This window comes from Mustela putorius, unplaced genomic scaffold (assembly GCF_011764305.1).
Source record: "Mustela putorius furo isolate JIRA1106 unplaced genomic scaffold, ASM1176430v1.1 tig00003834_pilon_pilon_pilon, whole genome shotgun sequence".
NCBI classification, from domain to species: Eukaryota; Metazoa; Chordata; class Mammalia; order Carnivora; family Mustelidae; genus Mustela; species Mustela putorius.
Window position 1 is genome coordinate 44,405,215 of NW_025421987.1, and position 19,978 is coordinate 44,425,192.

At 46.5% G+C, this 19,978-nt stretch overlaps 1 protein-coding gene across 2 annotated transcripts; it reads right to left on the bottom strand.

The window, feature by feature from the left end:
• Positions 1-810: 810 nt before the first annotated feature.
• On the bottom strand, positions 811-17,570 carry POPDC2 (popeye domain containing 2). 2 transcript variants are annotated; one of them, XM_004772801.3, is made up of 4 exons: positions 15,158-17,570; positions 10,160-10,268; positions 5,558-6,089; positions 811-1,332 (listed from the first exon to the last, which is right to left on the bottom strand). In XM_004772801.3, exons 1-3 carry the CDS (start codon positions 15,646-15,648, stop codon positions 5,601-5,603), a joined length of 1,089 nt encoding a protein of 362 aa, XP_004772858.1. In that variant the 5' UTR covers positions 15,649-17,570; the 3' UTR covers positions 811-1,332; positions 5,558-5,600. The 2 variants fall into 2 exon arrangements, with proteins under 2 accessions (XP_004772858.1, XP_004772859.1); XM_004772802.3 differs by having other exon boundaries at positions 5,699-6,089; positions 15,158-16,998.
• Positions 17,571-19,978: the final 2,408 nt, after the last annotated feature.

The window sequence follows — 19,978 nt, forward strand, 5'->3', positions numbered from 1 at the left end:
TGCCAGATGTGAAACATCTAGAACTCTCACATGCTGGTGGAAATATTAATTGGTACAATCACTTAGGGAACTGATTGGCAGTATTTACTGTGGTTGAACATACATGTACCCAACATTTGAGTAATTTCACAACCCAAATGCCTATTAGCAGTAGAATGGATAAATATACTAGGTCTATTCATGCAACAAATGATTGCAACAGCAATTTTGCAAACAGCAACACAATGAACAAACTCTTGGGAGAGAGAAAGAGGGAGATGCCCAAGGACTCCCAGCTGTGTGTGTGTCCCCAGACTGGGCCTCAAACACGAGTGAAGAAGTCTTGGAGGTGACACTAGCCTGAGCCACTATCTGAACATGACAGCATGAGAGACCTTGAGTGACAACAGCCCAGCAGGGCCCAGTTGAGCCCCACGTACATCAGCAAAATAAACTATCTTAAGTCACTGTTTCAAGTATGAATGTTATATGCCAATGGATAACAAAATATGTGTTGAAATATTTAGGGAAAAAGTAAAATAAAATGTGTTAAATTGATAAACCCACTTTAAAATGTTTAAGGAAATTTAATTAACTGAGTTTGTTGAAGTCCCCCTAAAAAATTATTGTCTAATGCTAGGCTCCTAAAGAGAGCAAGAGATTTTTAAGTTGAACTTCAAAGCTTAAAGGAAAACTAGGTTTTTAATTTCTACTTCCATAAATTAAATCTAATGGTAAAAAACCCCCCAACCAAATGAATAAGCAAATCATGAAAAGTTCTGGTCTAGCTGGCTTCAGAGACCCTTCCCGATAGTTCAAAGAAACATCAGGGAAAATAAATGGAGTGATTTATTGAGTGCTCCCGAGGTGCCACGCCATGTCTGAGGTGCATTACCTAAGTCATCTCATCTGATGCTCACAACAACCTTGTGAGATGGGTTTTCTAAGTCCCAACTTTACAGGGGAGGCTCAGAGAGCCTGTGGAACTTGCCCAAGATTCTGCAGTTTGTGAAGGATGTAATCAGTGGTTTTGCACTTCTGTGTGCCTCCTCCTGGAAGGAAGGCTGGTGAGGGCAAATTTCTACAAGTTGCTGGGGGCCCTCCTGTCGCTGCAGCACCGATGTCTCCTGAGCCTGCCCGGACCTGGCCCGTGAGCCTCCAGTGGGTAAGACGGGGTGTGCACTCCAGTGGGTAAGACGGGGTGTGCACTCCAGTGAGCTTCCTGTGAAGATTTGTGTGGCCAGAGAAAAAGACAGTCCATGGATCCTTAAAGTTCAGGAGTGTGGGTTGGAGCCAAGGGGGCCTGTCCCCTGGACATAGCTTGAGAGTAACTGTGGAGAGGAGTTCTAGAAGCTGTGGAAAGAAAAAGAGGAAGGATTTCAGCACTGTCTCTCCAGCTAGCTTGCCTCACTTCCCATTGTTCTGTCCTGTTTTATCTTCTTCTGCTAATTCCCACTGTTTCAGCTGTATCCAAGGCCTGACATGTTAGGGGCAGTTGTAGCCTTGAATCATTTCTTCTAGAGTATGATGATGAACCCGCTTTGAAGTTATTTAGCCCAACCTCTTGTTTTATGGGGGCAGAAACCAAGAGATCAACTCCTGGTGCTTCCTGTGAAGAATCTGTAGAGCTCTACTTCTTATCTGGCGCTACTGAATGGGTTTCCAAAACATCTGTATGGCAGAATGATGGCTTTAATGAGGACCGTGTCTTTTATTTTCACAAAGGGAGGGGTAGGTGAATGAGGCTAGTACAACACAAGTGGGAGAACAACGGATTGGGCAGGGGGGACAGGAGGCTGTGAGTCAGGGGGCTGGCAGGGAGCCACTGCCTCTTGCTGAGCCGACACAATACGGGGCCTTGGCAGGGGGTAGGGGTGCTACCTTCAGAGACCCAGAACCCGAGGCCCCGGGGCAGTTTCTGCCATGCCACGGTCAGGGGCACGTTGTCCGCTCCAGGAGTCTTTCCAGTGGTTTCTGTGAGAAAAGTGCTGTTTAACAAAACTGACAGCTACACCAGCACCTTAGAGCCGTCATAGAGAGAAGCTACATGTGATGAGTAGAGAATCAACAGAGTGGGTATAGTGTGACAGTATTCTGTCTCCCTCTGAACCAATGAACCTCACAAAGGAGGTGAGGGTCTGGCCAGTTGATTGTGTGCTCCTTCCCTGACCACAATTAGCCTCCCTATTGTAATCTGCTTATCATTTGCTTGCTTTTTAATTTAAATAATAGGGAGAAAGGCAGCAACATATGGCTTCTACTTTCAAATCACAGAGTTTTCAGAATAACTTGAAAACATAATCAAAATTGGCCAAAATTAGGGGCGCCTGGGTGGCTCAGTTGGTTGGACGACTGCCTTCAGCTCAGGTCATGATCCTGGAGTCCCGGGATCGAGTCCCACATCGGGCTCCCAGCTCCATGGGGAGTCTGCTTCTCCCTCTGACCTTCTCCTCGCTCATGTTCTCTCTCACTGTCTCTCTCAAATAAATAAATAAAATCTTTAAAAAAAAATTTGGCCAAAATTAAACAGCGTTCAATTAATTTGTGCCAGCAGACACAAACTCTCTGACTTCTTTGCTCATTCCAGAGTTGCATTCACCGAGCATCTCCTGTAAGGAAAACACTTAATGGAACATTCTGGAGAGTGTCCGCAGGACCCAAGTGTGTCGTGAAGGCCGGGTTAAGGTGAGGTCTGACCGGAAGACCCTGCTTGAGTGCCTTATGGTGCAGTGCTGCTTGGCATTAAAAAAAGCAACATTCAATTCTGGGCACCATGAGACTAAAAGATGCACTGTCTTCCAAAGAGAGCTCTATTGGAAGCCCAGACTATTTTTAGCCAGTCCTGGTGTGAGGGACAAACCCTGTGTCAATGTGATGAAGCCCTTTCATTCTCAATGAGCCCCAATGCAGCCAGCTTCCTGCCTCTTACGTAAGTGCTGTGCCAGGACGAACAGCACTGAGCTTACAATGCTGGTAAGGGCCCAGCACAGAGGGTGAGTTGTGCCCTGTGTTATAAAGGACACAGTAGTATACTGCTACTTATCACAAGGGACTCTGCTTACTCAGTAAAGGAATAGCCCTAGAAGGGTTCTAACGGCAAATTAAGTCAAACCAAGCACCCCACAACACAATTCTAGAAAAGGATCCCATGATCACAGACTGAATGGAAAGTCATCTGAAATTTGTACAACTTGACCAGGTTTTCAAAATTCTGTAGTTTGGAAATAAATAATGTTTTCCCCCCTTTCTATTACCTAAATAAACAAACATTAAAAAGCTGACTCTCTTTACACTGCCAATACCAATACTTTAGAAAGGTGGTTATATGAGCAGTTTTCTCAGAAAAAGCTGGATTGGCAAAAGGGTATTTCGTGTGGGAGTCTTAAGGGCGGAGGGGCTTGGAGACTGAGTGGTGACCATCTTTCACTTAGAACACCTGCACTTGTCATCACATGGTAGGGGTAGGCTCTTCATGCAGCATGGAGGGGACTTCTAATCAAGCAGCACCCATCATTCAGCAAGGAGGGCAATCCCAAGTCAAAAGAGAAGCTGTAGTGAAATACGGCAGAGGGTTCTTGCTGAAAGACACTCGGAAGCTCTGCGGCCTATGTCCCTTATACTGCTGCCTGTTTCTATTTTCCTCCTAGGAACAACTCATCCATTGCCCTCTTACGTAAATCCACTGAGACCTTGGGGTCCAGCTGGTCCAACACACTCAAACGCAGAAAGGGAGGTGTGGTGAGGTTGTGTGGTTTGTAAAAAGTAGCAGGCCCAGACACAGAAGCCAGGCAGGACTGCAGGTGCCTAGTCTGGCTCTTTCTGTTTATCATGCTGCTTTCTAATGTCTGGGAAAATTTGTGCCGGAAATGTGTAGCCACCCACACCTGGGAATGTTCACACCTTCACTCAAATGGTTTTATCTGTAGCAGAGGGAGATGTACTGATCCTGGAAGAGTATGGATTAAAGACAAAGATGGGGGTGCAGGGTAATTTTGGAGAAAGAACAAGGCAGGAAAATGCGGGGGGGGGGGAGGAAAAGAAGGTAATAGAGAAATACATGAATGATAAAATGGGGAAAATGTAAGGGACAGATACTGGGAGGAGAAATTACCTAAGAAGAAGGAGGAGGAGGAGGAGGAAGGGGAGGAGGGGAAGAAAGGACTTTTTTTCTTCTGAGCAGCAAATGGAGGCAACCAAGGACTAAGCAGAAGTCAGAAAGAGGAAAGAAAGAAGAGCAAATAGAAACAGGAAAAGAGAAGAAACCAGGAGAAACACGAGAGCACCAAGAGCTGCGGGGAGTGAAGACTGTGTACAGGTGCGTAGGCGTGCTGGACAAGGAGAGGGAGCCACAGGACAGGACTCACACGCATGGATGGGGGTGGACGAGAAGGGTGGCAAAAATCCGCACAGTGGACAAGTAGGACAGTGATCAGTGCAAATGGAGGAAGGCAATGAGTGATCTCGGGTCCTGCATAGATCCATGGAATCTGTGGGTCTAGGGACATTAGCACTACAGGAGATGACAAATTCATGTCTATGAAACAAGACATTTAACTTTTACCATTTGCCTCCCCAGCCTCTTTCACCATTTACATAACTTGTTCTTACAGACTATACATTCACTCATTCACCTTGTGTACCTTAGAAACCTTCCTCCCCGGGCTAGTTTCTTTAAAAATTTGTCAGTGCTTCCCAAAAGATGACGGGTCTCGTAGGCCCCTGCATCACACACACACTTGGAAATGTCTTCCCAACTGGCAAGAGTGGGATTTTCCTCAGGAAAAGCCAGGCCTCCGCCATGGCTAGGTGGAGTCCCAGAGGAAAATGTCACAGCAATGCGAGAGCAACCATTTCCCAGAACTACTCTATATAGGCTTTCTTGTGCATTCTCCTGAGCTGTGAGGGAAATCCTGCTCTTCCTGTTAGGCCCTCCCACATTTGTGCCCATCCACCTCACACAGGTTAGGGGAAGGCCAGGCTGCTGTATACCCGTATGATCATAGTTACAGAGTAGCATCCAGTCGTCTATCTGAATAAGCAAGATCTCTCCACGGGGCAAGACGAGAGTAAGGTGGGACATTTTCCTCCCAGGGTTATCAGCCTCTATCACAAGCCTCTTTGAAATTTGTGATTTTCAGAGCTAGCTGCCAATCCAAGCAGTGATTGCTTTCAGAGCTGCCTCTACACTAGGAAGAACTGATAGGAATTAGAACCATGTCAGCTTCCCCCACCCCCATTTAAAACACATGCCACAAATAAAATCCCCTTTAGCCCTCGCTCTCTACGGCCTTAACGCTGCACAAACTCACAGTTTTGCAATCATTTGATTGCTTAAAATGTCAACAAGCCCATTTTCCAAAATGCAATCACACTTAATAAAAAATGAGTCAAAAAAAAAAAAATCCCCTCATGCCTTGCATGCACCTGGAGTGAGCTGCTACTGCAAGGTTGGGTTAGTGCCACTTGCTGGGAGTCCTCTGAGAGGACAGGCTCTGTGAACGAGTTTTTGTGCCCTTACAAGCCGAGTGGAGGCCAACTGTTGGCAGGAAGGCGTGCCAGCTGCCTTCTGAGTACTTACACAGGATCCTGAGCCGGGTGGCCGTGCCCGTGTTAGTTCTCCCTCACCTCATGTACTCCCCATCACTCTTATAATCCATGAACGATTCTGATCCCGACACCTCCTCAAAATCCTCCAGCACCAGACTGGTGGAGTCCTCACCCAGGATGCCGCTGTCGGGTCGGGACAACCTGGCCCGGGAAGGAGGTGCAGGAGGGCTGGTGGCCATTGGAAGAGGAGAGCAAGGGGGTGTTTGCTGGGTGGATGTGCGCAAGGCTGGTTCACGAGCTTCCTCGTCATCCTTCTCAGACTCAGGCCCTGTATCCGAGGCTGCGGGACCCAGGACATGGTAGAGGCTGGGGAGACGGATGTCGAAGCGCAGCCCAAACTTGGCAAAGAGCTTGTCATTGAGAGCGTAGAGCTTCTCTGAGATGTCATAGCCCAGCAGGGCTGAGAAGAGTTGGGAAATGTATCGCTCTTTGGTCAAAAGAAGGTGGAGACTTTTCCGGGGCCAGGAAATGTAGCTACATGGGGTCTCGGCAGTCAGAGTGACCTGAGGGGGGTCCGGAGAAGAGAGTGAAGATTTGAATTAGACTATGTGTCCATGCTTAGCACAGAGAAACATAGAGTTACTCAAAAAACAGCTTTACTTTTGTTAAAGAAATTGTGGCAGCGCCCGCCATGGCCTTGCCTGAAGGAGGTATGGAGAATGACTTTTACTTGTGATGCGGAGGGGGGCTTTGTCAGGAGCCCTGGGTCCAGCCATCCACTCACTCATCCATTCACCAAGGGGCCTTCACCCCCTTGGAGCCTCAGCCTCTAGGCCCAGTCTCCTCAGCTCTCACAGTCTATGGTCCCACGGCTGATACCGTTAACAGCAAAGGGAGATTCTGAGTCTGTTGGGATCTCGTGAGAAAGACGGGGCCTCTTACTGCTCTGAAGATAGGCTGACATGGTGATGACAGTTTGTTTTGAGAATAAAGCAGGATAAATATATTGCAAGAGGGATTAAGGATGGGTTGGAAAGCAATTCAGTTAACAGAAGAGCTTCTGATTAGGCAGGCCAGGCTGCGTCACGTGGCAGAATGCCCGCCTGGAATTCAGGCCCAGGAAGCTGCTCTTGACGAGGCCACAACAACTCATCAAAGAGATCTGATGGCTAAGGTCAGAGGAAGGGCATGAAGGAAGAGGAGATCTGAGGAGCAGAAAGTCGAGGGCACCCCACTCTCCATTTATTTAGCCACCTAGGGATTTCTGAGCACTCGCTAGGGGCACACAACGCAAAGCAAAATTACACTTGCAGGCTAGGCAATGTGCCCAATATGAGCAGGTGCTTGATAAATCCTTGTTAAAGCAATGATGGGTGGTAAAGCTAGGGTTAAACTAGAAATGTGCCTGGATAGTAAAGGGCCAGGGTATAGAATACACAATTTTTTAAGAAGACTTTATTTGTCAGAGAGAGAGAGAGAGAACACAATCTGGGGAGCAGTAGGCAGAGGGGGAAGCAGGCTCCTCACTGACCAGGAAACCAGATGTGGGACCTGATCCAACCCTGGGATCATGACCTGAGCCAAAGTCAGATGTTTAACCAACTGAGCCACCTAGGCGGCCCCAAATCACACAATTTTTAATAATCGGATTAGCCACAATAATTTCTTAAAATTTTAAAAAGACTTTACTTATTTATTTGAGAAGAGAGAGCTCCAGTGGGGGTCAGCAGAGGTAGAGGGAGAAGCAGGCTCCCCACTGAGGAGCAGCTCCATCTTACCAGTTGCTCAGACCAAAAACCTTAGAGTCCTCCTTGATCTTCTTTCTCTCTCACACACTACATCCAACACATTATAGGAAATCCCTTTGGCTCTATTTAGACTTATGCACCAGCCGTACATGATGTGATTCCTCATCCCATCTTTGACTTCCTCTCTGGCTATTCTCCCCCTGTCCTCTCTCTGTTCCAGGTGTCCTTTCTGTACCTCACACGTGCTAGTCCCTTCCACCACAGGGCCTTTGCACTGGCTCTTCTCTCTAATATGTTATGCCCTCAGTTTCTCAGAGCTCACACTATCACCTCTCTCAGGTCTTTGCTCAAATGTCTCCTGCTCAACAAAGACTTCTATGATCACCCTGTTTAAAATTGCAATGAGACCTCCTGTATACCACTCTATTTTTTTTTAACTAGCCCTCATTATCTTTACATATTACATAATTATTCATTATGTCTATGGCTTATTTTTTATCTCCCCCACTAGAATGAAAATTGCATGAAGGCAGGGAACTTCCTCTGTACTGTTCACTGATACATCCCAAGCACTTTAGCAGTGCCTTGTGTATAATAATTGTTCAGTAAACATTGCTGAAGTGAATGAATGAGTCAGGTAAAGACCACCAATCTTATATGCTGCAAAACGACTGAATGTCACTTTTACAGGTCCTGTATAAAATCCTTCCTCAAAGGTCTTCAGGTCTTCAGGAAGAAGACCCAGCTTATTGCCTGGTTCCCATATATATATGCATTTGTCTTTAATAAAGTTTTGACAGCTTTTTTGTCTAATTCTCATTTCAGAGTCTTGTTAAGTGGGTTAAATGAAGTAACATATGGAAAGAGGGTTTGGGTCCAGTAAGGCACGACGTAAATTGGAGAAATAACGATGATTTCTGTGCGATACCCTCTATGCTATGTTCTTGGTGACTAACGAGAGGGTCCCAGTGCTGAATAGCCCATAAATTCTTATTTAATTGGATTGCTGAGAGGTATGATGGAACATTGATTCATTAGTGGTAAACACAATAAGAATTATGGTTCGGTCACTGTGGATTGCCCTATTAGTTCACAAAGACTGTAACTGCAAAAGGCAAGGACAGCATGAACTATAACTCAGGACAATGCCTGACATTTGCAAAGAGGAAATGGGACTTTACAGAGCCAATAGCGAATGTGTGGATCTCATTGCTCCCAAAGGAGGTGCGCACTAAAAATATAAATGGGAGGAATCTGACAGTAGCTACATTCCAGGCTGAGAGGCCATCTGGGGTTATAGTCTCTCCTTTCATGCAGCGCTTAGGGGAGGACACCCAGCTTATCCCCCACCTGTTCCTCGGTGTCGGTGTCAGGAACAGAGGCTGGTCTGGCTGGCTCAAGACCTGACTCTGCCTTCCCGGAGGTTCTTAGGGGCCTGAAGGAGTTCTCACAGAAGGCTGCTCGGCTGGCTGGAGAGGGTGGGGGTGTGCGTGGTGGAAGGGGAACAGGATCAGTGGAGGCCTATGGCTGGTGGCCCAGCAGTGGGATCGGGATTGCCTCTCAGGGTCTGTCCTCACAGGGCCAGGAGTCAGGCTGGGGCAGAAATAGGCCCAGCCAGGTGGCCCTTCCTTGCAGGTGTCTATTCTGGGGTTAGCTCATATACTAGCTTGAGGGAGTCCCCGACAGAAGTGGTAAAATTCACATGGAACCCAGTAGTAGTGAACTATCTGGACTGGGAAGTCCCTGTAATAGGGTATGTGTGTGTGTGTGTGTGTATGTGTGTGTGTACTTCACTCTCTTGGTGCCCTGCTCATTTTCAAAAAGAATAGTAATGCAGAGCAAGGCAACTTCACTTTGCCATTTTCTGAATGAAGACCTTGGGCAAATTGCTTGATGTTTTGGAGCCTCAACGTCCTTATCTGTTAAATGGGAAAATGATAATATCCACCCCAGAGGGTTGTGGTGAGAATCAGTAAGGCAATGTAATATTTACTGCCTGACACATACTAGCCAGTCAATAAGTGAGAGTTTCAAAGCAAGGAACTGAGGTTTGAAGGACTGGCAGAGAAGAGAGCAGGGGCCAAGCAGCCAGGCCCCCACCCTGGAGCATATCTGTGACTGCCTCATAGAGTTCCCTGAGACACCAACTGCCCTCTGCCAAGCCAGTTTGGCAAAGCTTTATTGAACACCTACTGTGTTCAGGGTACTGTCCTTTGGAACCTGGGAACAGAGAGAAGAGGAAGCCCAGATTTCTACCTCAAAGAGTTAGGAAATGAAACCAAATCGTTAGAGCAGAGAGCAATGTGTCCCAGTCAGCATAAGTAGAAGGAATAGAAAGGCACAGAGACAGGAACATGAAGCTGTGGGGATTTGAAGCCCATGAGGTCAATCTGGGCAAGCTTCAGAGGAAGTTAAGATACCATTGCCTCATTTACAGGGGGGAATGCATTTCAGATAGAAGGTACAGGAGGGGTCAAGCATGGTCCTTGCAAAAACAGGGGATGTATTTAGGGAAGTGCTAGTTGTTCTGTTCCATATGTCTGGTATGAGCAAAAAGTGTGAAGGAGGAAGGGGCTGGAGACGTGGCTAGATGTCACTAAAGGTCTTAGGTTACTCTCTAAGGGGTGTGGGTTTTTATTTTGTGGTCACAGTGGTCTTCATGAATTTTGGGCATAGGAGTGACATGGCCTCTCGGGGATGAGTACCTCCCCACACCCCCACCCACAGCCCTGGCCCTCCTTCCACAGAAGGAGAGCGCTCCCACCCCTAGCTTCACATTGGCAGTGGTTCAAAGAACAGAGGTGAGTGGGGAAGGATGGAGGGGGGCATATTCCTGGGTCACAGTGGGAGAGGGTGGGGCGGTCCCGGCACTGGCTCCCCATTACCTGGAACACACCCTCCTCAGAGGGCTGCAGAGATTCCCACTCTGGAGAGTCCATGAACTGGTAAGGGAAGATGTAGTGAAGAAACTGCCCATCCTGGCTCACACGAACTCTGGCAAAGGGAGAGAAGAGACCATGTGGAGAAAGGGAAGTGGCCACCTAAACCCTCCTCCGTCCAAATTATGTATTTAAAAATGGAAAATAGGAGGCATCTGGGTGGCTCAGTCATTAAACATCTATCTGCCTTGGGCTCAGGTCCTGATCCCAGGGTCCTGCGGTGGAGCCCCACATTGGGGTCCCTGCTTGGCGAGAAGCCCGCTTTTCCCTCTCCCACTCCCCCTGCTTGTGTTCCTTCTCTCGCTGTGTGTCTCTCTGTTAAATAAATAAATAAACAAACAAATAAATAAATAAGTAAAATCTTTAAAAAATAAAAAAAATAAATAAAAATGGAAAATGATTAGGATCCTATATGGGTTTTTCCTCTTTCCCCCAGAAAACTCAAGAGTTTCAGCTTCAAGCTCTCCCTAAGGTTGAGTTATACCAGGAAAGGAGGTGTCTCTGTCAAACAAAGGGGGGGCAGACAAAGAGATTTCTGAGGTACACTCTGTCCAAGGGGATGGAGCTATTGTTCCATTTTTTACTGGACCTTTACTGGCTAAATACATATGCATGAGTACCTCCTGGGGTCCTGAGGTCTGGAAAAGCAGAGATGGGTATGAGCTAATCCTTGCCTTTAAGGATTTCACAATTTAGTGGAAATCACATATGTGTCCATAACTGCCTATAAGTCCATGTGTGGTTTTATGAAACGGGAGAATAGAGGAGGGAGAGAGATTTGTTCTCTTCAAGTGGTAGACTTCTCAAAGATGACATCTGGGCTGACTTTTGAAAAACGAACAGGATGCTGGGAAGTCGATGGGGTTGGGGACAGGTGGTGGTGTGGTAGTCTCTTTTCCCCTATCTGCTCTTTCCTTTCCTCCGCAGTGCCAGAGTTTTAGCGGGGCTTGCTCGGCTAGACCGCATTTCCCTACCTCCCTTGCAGCTAGATATAGCCATGTGATTAAGTTCTGGCCAAATGGGACATTAGCGCTCCAAATCTTGCTCCTAATGAATGCCTGCGCACACGCATGCACACAAATTACCAAAGACCTTCACCAATAAGCTGTTGCCTTTTGTCTGACAACCTAAAGATGGAAGATAGAAGGGGATGTAGTTTTCACGCCAAGCCATGGATGTGGTGTCAGCCCATAGTACCCCATGGCAGAGACACAGGTGTTCCTACAAGACCAGGTAATCTAGAGAGACAGCTAGGCAGAACTTCCCCGAGTCATAAAAAGATACAAGAGAAAATGAAGTGCCAGGCTCTCCTACCTCAGGTTCTCCACATAGTCTGTCCCCTCTGGCTGGATCTCTTCCCAACCTCCACCTTCTCCTCAGGTCTCAGCCTAAACATTCTTTCTTCCAGGAAGTTTTGTTGACCTCCCCCAGAAAAGTAGCTCCATTGGGTACATGCTCTGAGTGCACTTATGTTTCTCCTTGGAAATATCATGCTGTGATTCACCACTATGTCAAATATTATTGATTTTCTTGACAGACAGTAAGAGCAGTATTTTTCATATTTTAACACTGGATCCTTAGTCCCTAGTGCTTTTAATAAATATTTTTGGAAGGGGAAAAGAAAGAAAGGAAGGTAAGAATGGAGGGAGAAAGGAGAGAAGAAAGGAACAATTGAACAAATTGTGTGAACTCACTCATGTCACCATAAAAGGGGACCAACATCTCAAGGAAAAGCTTCCTGAATACAGAAGACAGACAGACATTAGGAGAAAACAAGGCTGTTGCTGAATAGGTAAGATCCTCTTACCAGCTCCTCAGGCAAGGGATCTGACCACTTGAGCAAACATCATTTAAAGTATAATATCTAATGAGCCTGAGGGGCTCCCTTAAGCCATTTGAATTGGTGTATCATGCCTTTTATCATTTAAGCCTCTCCTTCCTTCTTGAACCCCTGGATGACAGGTATGTCCTCCCACTTGAATAGCCTAGACAGTTAGCTGCCTGCCCAGGAGGCTGTGCACGAGAGAATTCTGTAGAACAGAAACACACCAACAGTAAGCCTAGCTTAACAAGGTGACAAACTTTGGGGAAGTCACTTGGTTTTTCTGAGTCTTAAAAGGGACTAGTTGCACACATTAAAATAAAACAGAAAGGGCATCTGAGGTTTTAGCAAAGGGCTCCAGATGAGAGCCTGCATGTGATATGGGGGAGGTCTGCACCATAAATCCCAACTTCCTGGCACAGAGTTCTCGTTCACAGCTCTGAGGTGTTGGGTACCTCAACTGGAACCAACCTGAGGTACAATGATTCTCCCTTAAAACTGGAGCCTGGTCGGGGCACCTGGGTGGCTCAGCGGGTTAAGCCTCTGCCTTCGGCTCAGGTCATGACCTCAGGGTCCTGGGATCGAGCCCCATGTCGGGTTCTCTGCTCAGCGGGGAGCCTGCTTCCTCCTCCCTCTCTCTCTGCCTGCCTCTCTGCCTACTTGTGATTTCTCTCCATCAAATTAAAAAAATAAATCTTAAAAAAAATACTCTTTAAAAAAAAAAAAAACTGGAGCCTGGTCACAGACAGAAAACCTCTTCTTCCAGCTCCAGCTTAGCAAAGTTGAGACAGAATGACATTAAAATATAACAAATAAAACTCTTACTCCAAACCCTGAAAAGCAAGGAAAAAAAAAACTGTCTAATTTATGACTCTGGTTTTTGATGCCAAATATACTAGGAAAAGCCACATTGAGGAGGCAAACCCACCTCTCCCCGTCACAGAGAAGAGGTCTTCTACAAATTCATGGCAAGTTCATCATGTTAAAAATGGATTTAAAATATCGTATAATAATCGTACATCATACAGGTGCTGTAGGCCTTTCTCCCACCTGTCTCAGCTCCTTTGAACGGACAAGGTATAGGTAACAAATAACATCCTGAATCTCCTAAAGAAGAACATTTCTTTTCTTTTCTTTTTTAAGATTTTATTTATTTGACAGAGAGAGAGAGATCACAAGTAGGCAGAGAGGCAGGCAGAGAGAAAGAGGGGAAAGCAGGCTCCCTGCTGAGCAGACAGCCAATGCGGGGCTCGATCCCAGGATCCTGAGATCATGACCTGAGCCAAAGGCAGAGGCTTAACCCACTGAGCCACCAGGCGCCCCAAGAAGAATATTTCTTAAGTAGTCTATATTTTATTTTTAAAAAGAATTTTATTTATTTATTTGTCAGAGAAGCAGGGGGAGCAGCAGGCTCCCCACTGAGCAAGGAGCCTGATGCGGACTCAATTCCTAGACCCTGGGCTCATGACCTGGGACTTTTTTTTTTTTTTTAATTTTATTTTTTCAGTGTTCCAAGATTTACTGTTTATACACCACACTCACTGCTCCATGTAATATGTGCCCTCCTTAATACCCCCACCAGGCTCATCCATTCCCCCACCCCCTCCTTTCCAAAACCCTCAGTTTGTTCCTCAGAGTCCACAGTCTCTCTGGGTTCCTCATGACCTGAGCCTTAACCGACTGAGCCACCCGGGCATCCCAGATTGTTTTTATTTTAAGCATGGAACTGTAGGCGGCAAACATTTTGGCAACAGTCATAATGTACTTCTATTTACACATGTATTTGTTTACAGATAATTCCATTTGTTTACACTTCACTTTATTCATAAATGAAATGTCTCCTCACAAAAATCTCATAGATCATTCAACCCAAGACTCTGAGTCCAAACAAAATCACATGTATACCTAACACTGTTGATTCTACACAGTAGGACAGCAATGCACATTATTGCTACCAGTAGTTGTTGTAGTACCATCATCATCATTCTAAAACTCTTTTTTTCCCCCCGTATGTGGTTGGCAGTCTTATCTGGTTTCTTCCCCCACCACCCTGGGAATTAAAGCCTTCTGATAAGATTACTACCTTATTTTTTCTATCTCCTTCTCCTTGTCTCCAAAAAGCAGGGAAGGAAACCGCAAACAAAGCTTTTGAAATACTTTGCTTGCTTTCCACCGAGGTAGCCCAAGTGAACCAGGTTACATCATTTACTGTTTGATGCTCAGCCCCACACAGAAGTCCCACTAGGGTGATATTTCAAAGATTCCACAACCACCTCCCAAATGGACAGCATGGAGCCTGTGGTATTTGTTCAGAAGATGTCAGCCAAGGGCCAACACTCATGTGTGGGCTGACTGAGCATACACTAATCGTGACTAAGACCATTTCCGCTCATTTCTGTTGTCACCCAGCCTGAAGGAATCAGCCAGGTATCTCCACCAGATCCAGATCCTCAATGAGACACGTGTGGGCATCACTTCTCCTTCACTGTGTGGTCTTTTTGGTACTTGATCAGTGGTCTGTAAGACTCTCAACAGAACACTTGGGAATGGAAAAGAGGACAGGGAATATTCCCTCTCCCCATGTGCTTGTACACCAAATGGCTTCCCCACAGACTCTTATAGGATAGCCTCAACATAACTGGGGCCGTTTCCTCGATGCCCTCACTGTTCCCTGCACATAGTTGGCACTTAGGAAATACTGAATACATCTGGGAGGAACAAATCAACCTTATTAAAAGGTCCACTTTTTCAAAGCTCACAGACATTGTGGCAGCTTACGCATGACCCACCGGTGTGTGTAATACGTGTGTGCGCGCGCGCGCATGTGCGCGGCCATTTTAGACCCAGGCTCAAGAGACGCTCAGCCCACACCTCCCAGCACCAAGGGCACACACAGTCCTTCCTGCCAACTGAGAAGCTATCTCATGATCTTGTTTCCTCTTGGAAAATGCTAAGAAAGAGGAACCAAACCCACGCTTGGGGAAGAAAAAAACCTGTTTTTGTTTGTTTGACTTGCCACATCCTTCCGTCAATGGAAGGGCCTCAGAATGGAAAGGGACACACTAGGAAACGAGAAGCATGGGCCGAGGGAGGAAACGCCCAGCTGTGACGTAGGAGCTTACCGGCCGGAGAGGAGCAGGGACAGGCGGTTGATGGGGGTCTCGCCCTCCACAGCGTAAGTCTGCTCAGTGGCCAGCGTCAAGACCTGCTCCTCACAGCAGTGAACAATCTCCTTGTACACCTGCAGAGGCACCTGCAGGGGTAGATACAGCGTCTTGTAGAGGACGTCGAACTCCTCGGGGAGGGCGCGCCTGCGCAGCCGGTGTATCAGGTATGCCAGCTGGAGCAGGCAGGCTGTGGCCAGCAGGAAGCTCCAGAGGATGAGGTCCAGGCCACAAGCATCCAACCAACCCCACATCACGCAGCACACGTAGCCCGTGCCCAAGAAGCCGAAGAGGTAGAAGCATCCATACACCCCGCTGCCCCCCATGAAGCCCAGGAGCAAGAAGCAGTTGGCCAGATGGTAGACGGCCCCTTCCAGGTCCCGCTTCCAGCCAACGCACGCCGGGCCCTGCCAGATTAGCTGGCTCATGGTGCTGCTGTTAGCACTCATCTTCAGGGCGCCCCAAAGCCTTGCAGGGCTCGGAGACTGTCCCCACAGAGGAAATTCAGAAAGTGGATTAATCGGTCCTCCCAGGAGTCTTCTCACGTCCGGCTTCTTGCCACCAAGCCCACCTTTCCTGAGAGGAATGCTTCCAGGAGCTTTGGGAATAAATGGCAGAGCATAGTACACTTCATGGAGGATTTTTAAATTTGTTTTCCCCTCTCTCTTTCCTTCAGCAAGGCTCTGGCCCTGTCCGCAGAGCTCTGGCAAGCTGACTCGGCTCCAGGTTTCTTAGGACAGTCTTCACATTTGGCTCTCAGCAGAAAAGCTAACATGTCCCGAGGCAAAGCTAGGACTCAGGAGCTGAAAACTTTAGCTGTGAGGGATAAAGTGGCCACATCCTGCTCTGTTGTCCCCAACCAGAATGAGGAGAGCCCAGCACGGGAGGCACACTTGTGTTCCATTTGGAATGCGTCTCTCTTGGCACCGGAAGAAAGGGTGACCCCAGATGGATACCATGTTTGGAATTGGAATCCAAGAGGTACTGGCAGTGAGAAAAAACAGGCCAGGCACACAAGCAGGCTGGCAGAGCACTTAACTTATCTCCCCAGAGGACAAGACCTCGGAGGCAGGGAGTCAGGCAGGGGAGAACAAAGGAAAAGTGAGCCCAGAATTTACCAAACGCCTCAGGCAGGATACTGTTCAGGGTGCCTGTGGGGAGGGCTAGGGGCTCTCCTGAGGTAGGCTGACACATCAAAGCAGGAAAGTAGGGGACTATTATAAGAAAAAATCCTAACAGTGAGAACTGGAAAAACCCTCGGAGGCCTTTATTAGGTCACATTATAAACATCACTAGGCATTTATTTGACAGCCATTAAACAAAAATGACTATGCAAAGCAGATCTTTGAATTCTAAGCTGACTTGCCCCTGCATGTCTGGATCTAGTAATAGTTTATACAATGGTAATACATTCCTCAGATCATCACCTTACCCATTATTTGCAAATTATAATAACTGACACCTATTAAATACCTACCAAGTGCCAGACCTCTAGATACTTTACACATGTAATATTTAGTCACCACACAACCCTTCCAAATAAGTATTGTCCTCCTAGATCTGAAAGAAACTGAGGCTCATAGAGATAACAAGTTCCCATAGACAGTAAGTGGTCCAGCCAGGATTTGATCCCAAGTCAGACCCACCACTGTGTGCCAAGTAGTTTGCACAAGTGGAAATAGACTAGATCTATGACTCCCAACCCCACACACGCACCACCCCCCGGATATCTGATGATGTCCAAGGAACTTCTGAATGAACCTGGGGTCTATTTTGGGTCATCAGAAAATAAATCTGGAATGTGCAAACATTAAGACATGTCCCTCTGGCTTCCAAATGACTCCTTGATTTTTTTTTTTCCCATGCTGCTAAATATTTATTATCAGTATTCCTATTAGGGGAGGGGTGTGTGTGGAGTTACTCAGTAACAATCTAGAACTATTTAAGTAGTCAGTCCATAGGGACTTTTATTATTCTGCTGATAACCTAACTAAAAATAGTCAGAAATTAGAAATGGGCAAATATGCCGAGTAGTAGAAGTTTGAACTCAACAAATATTTACTGGGTGCTTACTATGAGCCAAGCACCTAGAGAATCAGATTCCTAAGAGCTTTCACTCTAACAAGGGAAAGATACCTCAAAAAACAATGGCAATTCAGTGTGTAAAGCACAATGACTGAGTTAAGTTTAAGGAGAGGTGTCCACCTAGAAGGAAGGGTAGTGTACAGGAGGGAAGACACAAGAGCTAACACTGGATTTGAGGCATAGGCATTGAATGAACCACGTAGGTAGAGGGAGAAGAGAATTTCTAGTGGTGAGTACGGCAGGAGCATAATCACAGAGTTTTGAAAATGCATGACGTGTTGAAGGAAGCCAGTTTATTTTTTCTTTTCTTTTTTCTTTTTTTAAAAGATTTTATTTATTTATTTGCCAGAGAGAGAGAAAGAGAGCACAAGCAGGCAGAATGACAGGTAGAGGTAGAGAGAGAAGCAGGTTCCCCGCTGAACAAGGAGCTGGATGCAGGACTCGATCCCAGGACTCTGGAATCATGACCTGAGCTGAAGGAAGTGGCTTAACTGACTGAGCCACCCAGGCGTCCCCTTTCTTTCTTTCTTTTCTTTTCTTTTTTCTTTTTTTTAAAGATTTTATTTATTTATTTGACAGACAGAGATCAAGAGTAGGCAGAGAGGCAGGCAGAGAAAGAGAGAGGAGGAATCAGGCTCCCTGGTGAGCAGAGAGCCCGAGGCGGGACTCCATCCCAGGACCCTGAGATCATGACCTGAGCCGAAGGCAGCGGCTTAACCCACTGAGCCACCCAGGTGCCCCTCTTTTTGTTTTTTTTTTTAAAGATTATGTTTATTTATTTGAGAGAGAGGAGGGGGGAGGAACAAGTAAATGAATAAGGGATGGGGTGCAGAGAGGGAGAAGCAGACTCCCTGTTGAGCAGGGATCCTTAGGCGGGGCTCAATCCCAGGACAGTGAGATCACGACCTGAGCCCAAGGTAGATGCTTAACCAACTGAACCACCCAGGTGCCCTTTTTTTAAAAAATTAAAATCAACCAACAGATGTGTAATTTATTCACTTCTTTCTAAAGCTGAGGGGGGAAAATCAGTGGTTAAGGAAAAGAGAGCAACTAGAGAAGGAAAGGCCCTGCCCACAGTCTTCCTCATGGCAATGATCTGGATGTCATTTGAGCAGTAGAGTTTGGGGATTTCCATATGCTGCTTTTATGTCACCTGCCTGTCTCCCAACCAACCCACTGACTTTAGCAAGCAGCAGCTGTTCATCCCTTCACCTTAGTCATGCACCCAGAGCTGCCAGAGTGGTGATTCCTGCCAGCTGTGAGCCAGGAAATCAGAAGCAGGAAAGAAGAAGCAATGGAGGCTAGAATTTCAAAGCAGGTCATTTTTCTCAGCAAGCCTGACCAATGGCCCCGCCCTGACCCATTAAAGAGACAGGCAGACCCGCTCTTATTCCCAGCCTCCCTTCTTTGTCAATCCACATAAGTGCTCATCTGAGCATGCTAACATTACATTTATCAAGCAGTTTTTGTTTCTTCATGTCATCCCATGGGATCTTTTTTCTTTTTTCACTGGAAGAAACAAACTCAGGTTAAGGAAGGTCACAGAGCTAGTATGTGAACTAAAGCATAGGTCATTTAAATCGTGTGTTCTTTGTGTTGTCCCACCTTGCTAGGTACCTTTGGGAGTTTATATGTATCCATATACAGGCTCCTTTATTGCTCCTGCTGCTGGGATATGTGTGTGTCTGTGTGTGTGTGGCATCATCAGTATATAAAACTCACATTCTGCCTGCAGTGACAATGACATTGTTGCCTGAAGGATGGGACCTGTGATGGGAATACAACAAAGCCAAGTTGCAGCTTGTTTTTAAAACCACATTTGACAGGCCAGCAAAAAAAAAAAAAAGTGTAAAAATGGTATGTTCTTCATTTTTTTTAAGATTTTTATTTATTTGACAGACAGATTACAAGTAGGCAGAGAGGCAGGGAGAGAGAGAGAGGAGGAAGCAGGCTCCCCGCTGAGCAGGGAGCCCGATGCGGGGCTCGATCCCTGGACCCTGGGACCATGACCTGAGCTGAAGGCAGAGGCTTTAACCCACTGAGCCACCCAGGTGCCCCTGATATGTTCTTTATTTTTTAAATTAATTAATTTTAAAGTAATCTCTAGACCCAACATGACTCTGAGATCAAGAGTTGCATGCTCTACCAACTGAGCCAGCCAGATGCCCAAAAACATTGGGGGAGAATAAAAGGGAACGAACAGAAGTCGCATCGTCACACCATTTGTTGAGTTGATTCAATTCAATAAGCATTTATTTAGGGCAAAGTATGTGTGGCAAGCACAGGGGATATACAGATGAGCATGACAACTGTCACTTTCAAGGAACTATTGGTCTATCGAGGGAGACGGACCCAGAAATAATTGCAATCCAATTAAATAAATGTATTTGGGGGTCAAAGGAAGTCCTGATCAGGGAGAAAAAATTCAGAAAAAAACATCACAGGGAAGGTGACATTTAAGCCAGTCTAAAAAGATGATGAGGTGTTCCCCAACTAGGAGGAGGGCATTCCAGGAAAGGAGAACAGAATGTGAAGTCAAGTCCAGAAGTAAAACAAAATACACGACATATTCTGGTAATAGAGGACAGTCTACTGTCGGTGAATCAGGAGGAACAGCAGGACACGAGGTAGGAAAGGCAGATCGGGGCCAGATTATGAAGTCAGCTGGCTAACCTGCCTCTCCAAGGGATTCTG

Bases quoted from the DNA above. Each gene is read 5' to 3' on its own strand.
- POPDC2 (XM_004772801.3), bottom strand. From the start codon at position 15,648: ATGAGTGCTAACAGCAGCACCATGAGCCAGCTAATCTGGCAGGGCCCG. The intron at 10,269-15,157 runs GTAAGCTCCTAC...TCCCTTTGCCAG, and splicing joins TCCCTGCTCCTCTCCGGCCG to AGTTCGTGTGAGCCAGGATG. The intron at 6,090-10,159 runs GTAATGGGGAGC...GACCCCCCTCAG, and splicing joins CTGAGGAGGGTGTGTTCCAG to GTCACTCTGACTGCCGAGAC.